Raw genomic sequence first — 12985 nt, 5'->3', positions numbered from 1 at the left:
CTTTTACGTTGGATAAGTTGGGGAATGTTTGGACGTATACTCAAACGGAGCGTTATCACAAGTTAAAGTCGGAAGGCCAAAGGTGGAGAGCTCTTAAGGCGAATGCGAGAGATTTGTTACCGGGTGAAGAGGATGAACCCGAGAGTGAAGCAGAGATCCCAAGCGGGGATGAAGATTATGAGGAGCAACCGCAAGGCGGGGTGAACTTGAATGTGGGTCAAGGGGGTTATGGTGGAGGTCACGGTGGTATGTTCTATGACTATGCGCAACAATCTTATGAGCCGGGGTGGGCTTATAGTGGTACAATGCAAGAGGTGATTGAAAGTCAACGTCCTCCGGTATCTATTTTTGATACATGGTCGGGGTCGGAGAGGTCGTTGTATGATCAAAACACGAGGAATAGCGCAAGTATAGAGCGGGCGTTAAAACATAGATTCGATCGCCAAGAGGCATGGAACCGTACTTTCGCATACTCTAGAGAAGTGGACACTAATAATAGATATCATGATGATCAGGCGAGGAGGATGCATGCGGATTGGCATGCCGGAAGGCCGGTTGTTAAGGATCCACAACATGTGGACTATGCCTCATTACCGCCTTATGATGGTAGCATTTCATATCCGACTCCACCACTTCACCATTCTCAATGGCTTGACCCAAGGCAACAAGAGGGAGCACAACAAGAAGGAGGGAGTAGCAGCGGTGCATTTGGATTTGGGGAATGGAATGATATGATGTCATCCATCTTTGGACCTCCAGGACCGCGCTACTATTAATCAGGTGGTATTCTCTCTCTTTTGTATAATTTGTATATATTTGTGGTTTTAGGTTGATTATGGCTGGGTGGATGGGTGGTGTATGTTTGTTTTGTTTTGTTGGGTTGGTGTTAGTTGGTGGTGTCGTGTGTTAAAAAGAAGAAAAGCATAAAAAAAATATATAAAATGAAAAATACAAAAAGAAATTTGGGGTTTGAGTAAAAAAGCTTTTGTTGATGTTGATTGAGTTAGTGATCAAAGCCTCCCAAAGCCATACATTGGGGTCAATGTATCCCAAGTGTGGGGATGGGGGGGAATTTTTGGAGTTTTTGAAAAATTTTGAGCCAAGCGAAATGATGTGAGAATTTGAACGCCCTAATTTAACCCCAAATAATGCACCGGCAACCCTTGATACCTTTTTCATTCTTGGTGAGAGTTGTAGTCACACTTGTATATAAATAATAATTGTCTTTGATGAGAGTGGCTACGGGTGGGGGTGCATTAGAACTTGTGCTTGAATGCGATTTGAGTCCTTAGTTAGACATGAATGTAGAAAGGATAAGGGCATTTAGGTAGCCTCGTCGTTGGTGTGAGCGAGTGTGGGATTTGGGGGGTTGGACCTCATAAGTATATATATGAGCATGGTAGTGAGAGGGGCGGGGGGGTTGGACATTTAGTTGCCCATTTTGTGCCTTAAAAGCTTATCATTTGTTACCCCTAGCTACTTACTTAAAATTTTACCCAAATTTGACCCGGTCTTATAGTGTTAGTGATGGTATTAGTAGTTTTGCTAGTTTGAAGTAGATATGTTTAAAGCTTTATTGTATGGTTGCTTGCTTTATTGAAAAAAAAAATCGAAAAAAAAAGAGGAAACAGAGAAAAGCAATGAAAAAAAAAAGAAAGGTTAATTGTCATGTATATAGTAGTTTGTTTGTTTGTTCGTTTGTTTTTGTTTGTAATAAAAAGACCGGGTCGAATTTTCGCTACTTCATATATATTCCATTTCCTACATATACACCTAGCCGCGTTACAACCTTGAAGTCCCTTTGATTTGCATTCATGTTTGACCCATTTTAGGAGAATGATCGATTTAGGTACAAGCTTATGATTGTGCAACCACCCGTTTGCCTAGTGTGTGTCTAGCTTATCTTTGCTAGTTTTCACTTGTAGCCGAGAGGAGAGATTTAGAGAGGGGTGCATCGCTTGGGTGTTAAAAAGGGGTTAGTAAAAAGATTACATGTTTGCTTGGGTTAATTTGATCACTTGTTTTGAAATTGATTTGATGAGTTGCTTGGGACAAGCAACGGTTAAGTGTGGGGATGTGACGGGTGGTCCATTGGACAACCCTTAAGCGTGTTAAAAGATGAAATAATCCTTCACTTAATCGTGTAATTATCTTGAATTAGATAACTACTGTGCTTATGTTTCAGGTGCGGTTCGGGAGCTAAAAGACGGATTAAATGCAGCTTTGGAGATTTTGGTGATGAACGGGTCGAGCATGGAACAAGAGACAAAACAAAGAAGACAAGTCCGCTCACCACCGTAAATTACGGTCCTACCGTAATTTACGGTGGACCTGGATTTCATATGTTCCCCACCGTAACACAGCTTCTACACACCGTAACATTTTACTGTCCACCGTAATTTACGGTGGAGCCGTAAATTACGGTGGAATCTGCGAGAAAACATGTAACTGCCACAATTAAGTAGTTTGATGGTGTCTTTTCATCATTCCTCATCATTGGACGGTTGGAGAACATCTTGGGGGCGATTTTTGCTGTTTTTGCTTGGTTTTGAACAATTGCTATCATCCGGTTTGTATTTTCGATTCGTATGAACATTGGTTTGATTATGATGATGATTCACCAAGCCATGTCCGGCTAAACTCTTCGGTGATCATCTTAGGTGAAAGTTTCTTGAACTTTTGTGTGTTTTATTTCTGAATTTCTAGAATGATAACTTGCGTTGCTTGAATATCATGGTGTATGTTTGATTGCTTGTAACTTGTTAATCGATATTGCAATTTCTAGTCTTAATCGTACGTTCTTGGTGCCGTTGGCAATCGAGATATCACAGGAAGGGTTAGGGGTGGTTATTGATTAATTGGTCATCGGGAAACAACCTCGCGTTTATATAATCCGAGTACTTTGTTCCCTTTTATCACTTCAATCATCTATACACGAGTTATGTCTATGTAACTCTTTCTAGTTGGAATTACACACAATTGTTTAAAGAAACTGAAACCTAAGGTGATCATTGTTCTCTCCTAATCTGTTTTACAACCAACATTTGATTTGAAATTAGTTTTTAATTTAGTTTTCTAAAACAACAATCCAAACTCTTGAATTTTAATTTCTGCAATTTAGTTTAATTTTAGTTTAAGTACAAAGCTATACAATTGACATACCTTCCACATACTCCCTGAGTTTGATACCCTCTTACCACTATCTATAGTTGTTTGGGGATTAAATTTGCGTGACCCACGACATCACGTCATACGCAGGTATAGGGTTATCATACCCAAATGGTGGCGGAGGTGGTGCAACTGGTGCAGAATTCACCTCTGCAGGGTGGCTCGAAGGTTCACCCATTTGTGGTTCTTCAGGCAATGGCGGAAAATGACTCGCACTCGAGTGGCGAGGGGTGCTGAAGTGAAATTCCCCTCCTCGGGTGGACATCCACGCGCCTGATCTCCTACGCCTTGGCGGATCTGGAGGTGCTTGTTGAACTGGTGGCGGTGGAGGCGGTGGCGTAACTGCCACGAAACGCGAATCCTCGGAAGGATCCTGTTGCTGCTGCTGCTGCTGGTGAGGTGATGAGTGGTGAGAGGGTGTGAAGTACCAATCACACTGGTTAAACCTCGCCTGATAACTGTCGGGACCTTGATAGGGTGTTCCATGAAAGGATGACCCATCAGAGATCTCGATAGGATGGTTGGGAGTACCTCTTGCAGGTTCGATGGGATCCGTGTCCTCGTCCATATCTACCACATTATCTTCGGAGAAATGGTCTTCGGGTCATAAAGGGTTATAACCTATTGGTTCCTGGACATAATCAGCCGGGTTGAACTGGCCTTGGAAGAAAGGAGTGGGATCGCCATAGGAACGGTGCGAAAAAGATCGCTGGAGAGGTATAAACGAAGGTTGAGGGTTACTGGGCTCGTTCTCCGAATTTGGTCCAAAAGAGTGACGGTATGAAGGTGTCGAACTGTGTGAGGTAGACCGTCTTGCGGGCTCAAAGAGGTTTCTTCTACGCCTCTGAGGTTCTTCACTCCTTGTGCTGGAAGGAGCTCTTGGAAGGTCCGGCCTCGTGATCATTATGAGTAGTGATCGGCCCTTTGCCTCTTCCTCCTCTTCTAATTGCTGGTGGCATATTTCCTGCTTAAACAGATTTTAAAACCAATAATAAACAATAAAAGACAAACTAGAACAACAATTCGAATTTGTCCTATGTTCTTGTCTAGACTCGAGTATGTGCAATTGTGTCATTGAGATTAAACACATAAGGATAGTGTTTAATTCACTCAACGTTTGCTCTGATACCAACCTGTCACACCCCGATTTCCACGTGTATCACCGGTGGGCCTGGTGGGGGATTACCGTGACGTAGTTGGCAACAATATAGTCAAACCACACAATATTTAAATGCACAGTGGAAGCATAAAGATAGATTATATTTCAACCATCAAATGTAATATCCAAGTATCACAAGTAGTTGAAATGAATCCACAGGGGATCAAAAATAAAAATAAAATATTGTTCATCAGATATTGGCATCCCAAGCTTGCGAGACTCCAACGATGCTAAGGAGTGGCCAGCCTATTACGTGTAGATCCTGCATTTAATCTTTTGGGGAAAATACGTCAGTTTACACTGGTAAATACATTCAACCGACACTTTTGAAAAAGGTTTAATAAAATTGATTTGAATGCACAAGGCACAAACTCTTTATAAGTTGGGATAATTTATCAATTAAATCTTGTAAAAGAATTACATGTTCACTAAGCGTTCGGTCGCCCGAGTCGTGCCGGGTTTAAGGTTAATAGACACGCCACAAAGCATAAAGACGTGGCGGGAAAACCAACGGTTATACCTTTAATAATATAGACACATTTTCGGGTGTACGCCTACACCCGTGTGTCGGGGTCGTGGCCATTTCGTAAAATGATGCCAAGGATATCCGGGACATGGTCATTAAGCTCCCTAAGGCGTAAAGCCAACAAAACCAATTTTTAAACGGGTCATATTGATAATAACCAACTACTAATGAGTTGGGTCAATTGCCCGACCAAGCGGTATCTTTATATACCGTAACCCAAGCCCGTATAACGGAAAATAAGTTAAAAGTATTTACCTGAGCAAGTAATAACCTCAATCAAACAAATGCAAGTATCTTTTACTGGTCTCCTATTCTGGAACGAAGGTTTATAACAACCTATTAGAATCCTAACGGGTCTTTAATTTAGCCTTAGCTTAGACCGGTCAGTTTCAAAGGATAATTACGGTTTAATCGCGTGAAAAGCGAAAACCAGGAATGGAATGTGGTTTGGGCCCAACAAGTTTGAAGACTTGTTTTATATGGGTATAATAACCACACTCTGGAGTTTGAAGTAAAAACGATAAGGCTTGACCCGTTTTGGCTAGTTTATGTAAACTAGTTACATAAACCGAACCGTGCGCGCAAATGGCGTAACGGGTAACCGTAAGAGTCCTACACAGGCTTCCTAAGTTATTATGCTCTAAAGAGGTTGTGGTATCAGTAGGATACCTTCCTTTACGCCCATAACGAGTTTAAATCCAATATACGCCCCGTAGGGGTATTTCGGTCTTTTTAAAGATTATAAAAGAGGTTTCCGAGTTCTACAGGGAATCTGAGTTTTCCGAACAGTTTATAAAGTCCAAAATACTCCATTTATTATTTAAAATCAGTAGCAACTGGAATCGGGTCAAAATACCATGTAGAACTCAAGTTATGTCCGAAAAGGGTATATTCGGTAATTACCGAATCGATGCCATAACCGCAGGTTATGAGCAGGTTAAAAATAATTAAAAACCTTTAAAAATCCCAAAATATTATTTTACATCAGTGTGTAAAAGGTTTGGTGTCAAAATTTGGGTTTAGATAGGTTTTACGCTAAATGCGCCGTTTAATTACTAAAGTTTCCGTAATTGCGCTATTTAGCATAACTCCTATTCTAGACCCCGGATTGACGTGAAATTTTAGGGACATGCTTAGAATTAGTAACTAAGGTTATTGTCCTTTCACATGTCCAAACTTCTCGTTTTAAAGTAACAAGGGCGTTATGGTCAACTTTTGAACTTTTAACGGAAATGTGTGAAAAACTCGGACAAACGATGAACCGGTCACAGAGGGTTATACCATCATGTAACCTGGTCCTAAGAGAGTCCTAAGGCATATCTAAATCATACCATAACGGGTCAGAACTGAAATTAAAGCAAAAGTCAAAGTTTTGCGACTTTCGGTTCCGAACCGGGTCAAAACAGTAAATGGTCGGATCAAACAAGCTTAGACTAGTTAATATACTTATTATCATGTTATATGAGTGTTAAAATAGGTTACACGCCATCTACATTACTGATTATGCATGAAATCGCAATTTAGCATTCTGTTGACTTTTTCTAAGCAAGTTTGACTCGACATTTGGACTAGTTAGAGTGGGAATCAGAGGGTGCCCTTTTAGGGGTTTAATGCCCACATAATTACCAACATATAACTACCTTTGATTCGACAAACCACTGGACCATTTGTGATTTATCGTTAAGTCAATCGTTAATTACGAATTGACTTTTGGGCTTTAACTAAGCAAAACTTAACCAAGAAAGGGTGGAGCATACTTACAAGAGTCCTATGCACAACTAGGGATGAGAGATGAAGGCATTTGAGCTCCAGGAATGATCAGAAGAGTTGTTTGAAGGTGTAAAGAACAATGGTGCACTAAATGGCCTTTTATAGTAAACTTCACACCTTAGATCATTGACAACTAAGGCTACAAGTGTTCTTGGATGATCACCAAGTGTCCCTGGGTGCTAGGGGTCGTTTAGGGGGCGCCCATACTCTCATTATTGGCTCTAAGGTCGGTTAAAACACCAAACAGTGCTTCTGTCCACGTTTTCTGCATCTGGGGGGTTGATGCGGCCCGCGTTAGTGATACATCAACTCTTACGCGGGTCGCCTGAATCCTAATGTCAGAGCCCGCATCTATACTGCCCGCGCGGCCCGCGTAAGATCCTTTGTTTCTTCAACGCGGCCCGCCTGAGACTTGTTTTTCAATATTTTTAAATCTTTTGCAATTATTGCCATGGCCTTTCGGTTTCGAAGGGGTAACTTTGCGTTTTGGGCCTTATTTATTTACAAATAAGGGCCCCGTGGCTTTTACCCAACTTATTAACCCTTGGTTAATTTATTATTACCCGAAAAGTCATAACTTTCAATGTTTGACGCTTTTAACCCCTCGCATACGAATTTGATCATAACTTTCTCGTTTTAAAACGGAACTTCGCGAAATTTATATCGTACATTCTAGTGAGCGTAATTTACTGTTACAAAGTCTCGGGTTCGTTAAAGGGTCACTCAGAGGTACAACTTAAACATGTTGACACATTTAACCCATGTAGTTTGTAATCTCTCGCTTTCTTCCATATCTCGTTCCGTACGATCCATGATTTATTCGTTTGAAGGTACGAGCATCATTTAGGGGTACTATACAGTATATTTATCCCTTGTTGACATTTCAAACCCTCGAATTCACATACTTTCAATGTTTGTCAACTCTAGTCCTTTAATTAGTATTTATTACCACGTGTAAACCTATGACACGTGTCAATACATCATTGGACGCAAAATTTCGAGGTGTTACAACTACGTTTGAAAATTGAGAGGCCCTTGACCCTGAATTTCAACAAGAAGATCAACTGCAATGGCAGTCTTGGGTATTTTACCAAAACTGAGGACCCGATTTCACAGTGGACTGATACCCGATGAATAGCATAGTGTCTAGTGTTCGGTTCTTATATTCTATGCAGTTCGGGTATTGGTTCGGGTCGGTTCTATCCCGGGTCGGGTCGGTTTTGTCTCTATGCTCACCCTTATCGGCACCGATTCAATTTATTAGCCCCCCTTTAATTCAAATATTTAACTTTCGTCACTAGTATTATATAACAATGAAATGTAAAGTGTACCTCTGAAAAACATCAATTATACGAACTTTTTTTTACGACTTTGATAAATTTGTATAAGTAAACTTTGTTTTGAGCTAAATTTAAACATAGAGATGAAGCTCCGGTATTTAAGGGTGCTAAATGGATCAGGTTGGCGGGTTCAACCCGAACACGGAAATTTTAAATGAACCCAAACCTAACACGAACCTGAAAATCTTATCATGTAAAAAAAATTACCCTTATACTGTAGCAAACATGTACCAATTGATATATATATATATTATAATTTTGGGTTTTGATGTAGGAGAAGACCTTGAAGCGGCGCGTCAAGTTCGGTGAATTCTGGTTACAAACACATGCAAAGAAAGGGTCGAGACCCCTAGATGGGTTATTGGGGTCTAGCAGCTCGATTGAGCACGGTTCGGGAGAAGGCGGTGACATGGAAGAGAACATTCATGAGCATAACGTGACTAGGGTTGACACGAGGGCGAGTGAAGCTTATGTAAGTTCTGTTATTTTGTAAATGCATGTTTTTAATGATCTTTTGCATATTTCCCCATATAAATCATCTTAATTGCATATTTATCCAATCTTAAACTAAAATTGCATATTTCCCTTTCCTTAATTAAAACAAATGCAAATTTAACTATTTTGATTTATTTTATTAAAAATAAATTATGTAATGACCTTTTTACCCTTACTTATAAGTTATACCAAAAATTCAAAAATTACATATTTAAGCATTTTAACTAGTTTTTTTTTCTATTTGTTATTTGTTTCATAATTATTATTGTTGTTATAACAACAATGTTTCAACTTAATCATCCTTTTCACGTATTAATATTTAACACTTTTTTTACTATGAATTTTTATCACCTCAATTTTTTAATTAAAATACAATTTTATTACATAAATAAAACTGCTGGATATTCCTAAAACCAAACCTAAAAGTGTTGCTTCTCCTCCTAGCCAAGATTACCCTTAATTCATTCATATATATCTACTTTAATATAGATGAGTTGTAGGTTGTTTAGAGCTGACTCTGGCTGAAATATTGCCAGAATCCAACAGAAAACTTGCTGGAATTTTAAAATATATCCAGAACTGCGTAAGGACTGCTGTGATGTGCTTTTCGAGTGACTCGCCTCACCTTAGTGCAAAATGCAAACGCTTATAATAGAAATACTTTATTATATAAATATATAAAACTAATTTATTGATTGTTTTATGCGCCCATCACAGGAAACTTACAATAAATATGTTGTCGACAAATATGGAGAGGATACCAGCTTGCATCCGGAAATTGACATGGAATTGTTGTCGCAAACTGTTGGAGGCAAGAAAAAGGGTAAAATGTATGGGATCAGCACTATCGCTGACTCGCGTGTCGTGATGATGGGTACACAAGAGAGAAATGACAACAATGAGGTATGTATTAACTCCTTTAGTAGAAAAAGTCTATGTTCATGTGATAACGATTATTAATGGGTGGTTTAAATCTAAGCAGTTAATCTCGGCGATATATCGGTAATATATCACCGAAATATCGGTTATCGGGTCTCAGTAAAATATCGGTTCAAAATCTCGTGATAATATCGGTAGCGATAATATCGGCGATATATACCGATATATCGCCGATATTTTGTCTTCGTAATATCGGTTATCTCAGCGATAATATCAGTTGGCCCAATTTTATTCTTTTTCTTTAAAGCTTGCTCTCCAAAGTCCAAAGCCTATTCCCTTTTGCGTTATTGTTGGCCCAATGTTGGCCCAAATATCATTAACCAAACTATATTCACACCCTTCACACGCATCGGCAGCAACAGCCGTCCCTTCCAGTCACTCAACCTAAATCTATCACACAACCTAAATCTATTACACAACCTACAATCGTCTCTCCCAGAATGTGTGTTTAAATTAGTTTATCATTTATCAATTTATCATAGAATGTTAGTGCTAGAATCATTTATCAGTTTAATTTAGTGAGCTATGTTGATTATCATTTATCAGTTTACCACACTTGGTGTTAGAATCATAGAATGTGTGTTTAATTTATTAGGTATGTCACATATATTTATAAATAAACAAGAAAAAACGTTGAACCGATATATTGCCGATATCCCACCGCGATAACCGATATCTCAAATATCGGTCCTTAACCGATATCCGATATTTTTCCGCATTAACTGCATAGGTTTAAATGAATTATTAGTTTGTACCGAGTTAGTTTATTTGTAATATTCTATAACTATGGGTGTAATAGCTTTTATTAGGTTATATTTGGTTATAACATAGTGTCATAACTTTTTTTTTTGAACGGCCAACAAATATATTCATTCACAAAACAGCTAGCAGGGGACTAGCTACAAACCCTCATACAGCCAAATAAAAATACCCAGCAATATATAGCCAAACAGGCTACCACCCAACCTTATATACATTGTGTCATAACTTATTAGGTATCATAATGGATATTAATGGGTTAATTTTTTCTTTTGATGTTATAGGTGGAACGGTTGAAGGAAAAAATAGCGGAGTTGGAACAAGATAAGATAGAGAAACATGCTATGATGGAGAAAATTGAAGAAGGTGCGAGGTTGCATGCCGAAATGAATGAGAAAATTCAAATGTTGTCACAAAACCCGCCACAAAACCGGCCACCAACTTAAAATGCGTTGAATTTTATTATATTGCTTTTAGATAATTTGGATTTCTATCATTTAAGTTTAGTTATGTTTGAATTATTTGGATTTTTATCGTGTTGTATTCGGTTATGTTTGGATGATTTGGATCTTTAGTATGAGTTTTTAATATTTATTGTTATGTTTGAATTATTATGTTATATGGTTTGAGTATTTATTTTTAGTTTTAGTTTTTTATATTTATGAAATTTGAATATAATATTTATAAAGGAAAAATAGAAAACAATATAAAAAAATATTTGAAAAATTCCAAGCAAATCGCGTAGCTAAATTTGTTGCAAAGACCTTCTAAAATTGATAGCTATATCTGTAGCAAAGTCAAGCGAAGTTCGTAACTAAATCCTGTTGCAGAGTTGTAGCAAAACACTACAAAAATTTGTAGCCAAATAGTAGTGAATTTGTAGCTAAAGTATGTAGCAAACCCGATAGCAAAAAACATAGCAAGTTTCATAGCAAAAAAAAAGTGAAAGGTAGAAAATTCTCGTAGCTAAACGATAGTGATGTGCACAAAATGCAACATATAAATTACATCAAATGTGGCATAAAACTACCTCTTTTTAAGTACTAATGTTGGAAAAAGTGTGCTTTTGTCTTCCTTTTGTATTTTCAGGGTTAAAAGAGCTTAAACGAACAAAAGAAGGAAAAATGCAGCTAAATCCAACATAAATATAAAGAAAAAGAAGAAACGTGGCATGCCCGACTCCTCGACAGCATCTCCCAAAGCAAAAACAAGAAGAAAGCTGAGAATGGGGCTGTGCCCAGCTGAGCATGGGGTTGTGCCCAGCTCAACACGGGGCGTGTCCAGCTCAACACGGGGCGTGCCCAGCGAACACGGGGTCATGGTCAGCCTTGGCACAAAAGACAAATCTGTAGAAGCTTCCATCGCCCACCACGGGGCCGTGCTCAGCGGACACGGGGCCGTGGTCAACTTCCTGCAGGCGCATTTATTGTAATTGCGAATTACAATTAATGAAGAGAGAGAGTCAGATAGACACGGGGCCGTGCCCAGGGTTCTGTTCAGCCTATAAATAGGAGTGCTTGGAGCTTTTGCAACTCATCCCTTGGCACACCACCTCTCTCACACTTCACCCACCACCCACCACCACCATAACACCATCATCCATTGTTCATCATAGAGTGTGTGAGTCGTCTCGGGATTCAGGATTAATCGTAAGAGTTCTTGACAATCAAAGGCTATGTTTGCCTAAGCCTCTTACATCACTTGGTGAAGACAAGTGTTTAGTGTAATACTTTTTATTTTTAATCTTTTGCACTTTTTAATTGGTATTGTATTAATGACTTTAATTACTAGTTTCTTATGTTGAAGATGATTCTTCCTTATCGTTTGTCCGTGGTGTCTTGGCATTATTTTACTGTCTATATAAAATAAAAGATTTTCACCATTCATATCTCCACGGTCTATATGGAGGTATGTTGGCTACCTGGTCGGGGGTTAAGGGAACGGTTTGGTAAGAGTCTTGCCATTGTTCAGTGTATAGATTCTGCAAAGGACCTGGGTCAAATTTAGTAGGACCTCCTTCAATACCCAAAGGTATTGGATGGCGGGGGTCCAAACTCTTTGATCCCCTCATAAGTTAAACTACTATTAAAACTTTAACCCAGCTACTTAGGACTGTATCCCTGCTGACTCAGATTACTTAGCTGAGGGTAACGTCGCCTTCAAAAGAGGGGCCTACCACATTATGCATTAATAACTTAATTAATTATCTTTCAATAATCCGACCCTTTAGGATTGTATCCTTGCTGACTCAAACTACTGGGTTGAGGGTAACGTCGCTTTCAAAAGAGGGGCCTACTACAATAACTAAGATAATCTCTTAAACAAGTGCAAAAGTGCGAAAATAATCAAAGGTTACACTAACACACGAGTCGGATCCAAGTGATTCATCTTGTCTATCTGTTTTTATTTTTATTTTTATTTTTCAGCATTTTAGATAGTTTTATTTTCTTAGTTTAAAAATCTTTTCTAACATTTTGATTTGATTAGACGTTGAGGATAAACCGGTACTAAAAGCTCTTGTGTCCTTGGACGACCTCGGTATCTTACCAACACTATACTACGTCCACGATGGGTGCACTTGCCCATATGTGTGTTTAGTGTTAGTAAATATCGTGTTTTATAAATTTAAAACCTGGCTAAAAAGTGTAAAAAGACTTAAAATATATACTTAATATATATAACACCTCGCACACATCAATAGCAAGTTCGTGGTTAAATTTTGTAGCAAAAACAGTGCAAATTATCATAGCCAACCCATTCGTAGCAAAACTAGTCCGTAGCTAAAAATAACCATAGCTAAAAGTATTCCTAGCTAAAAACATCCGTAGC

General features: G+C 38.7%; 1 protein-coding gene across 1 annotated transcript in view; it reads left to right on the top strand.

The window, feature by feature from the left end:
* Nucleotides 1-10602, top strand: part of LOC110931134 — a 32210-nt gene extending 21608 nt beyond the window's left edge. The window contains exons 5-7 of the mRNA XM_022174540.2: nucleotides 8238-8435; nucleotides 9176-9361; nucleotides 10441-10602. Of these exons, the coding sequence (XP_022030232.1) occupies nucleotides 8238-8435; nucleotides 9176-9361; nucleotides 10441-10602 (546 nt within the window). The remainder of the gene's footprint in view (nucleotides 1-8237; nucleotides 8436-9175; nucleotides 9362-10440) is intronic.
* The last annotated feature ends 2383 nt before the right edge of the window (nucleotides 10603-12985 follow it).

This window comes from Helianthus annuus, chromosome 3 (genome assembly GCF_002127325.2).
Source record: "Helianthus annuus cultivar XRQ/B chromosome 3, HanXRQr2.0-SUNRISE, whole genome shotgun sequence".
Taxonomy (NCBI): domain Eukaryota; kingdom Viridiplantae; phylum Streptophyta; class Magnoliopsida; order Asterales; family Asteraceae; genus Helianthus; species Helianthus annuus.
Note: the sequence above shows the minus strand (reverse complement) of the source record. Positions and strands in the feature narration are given on the sequence as shown.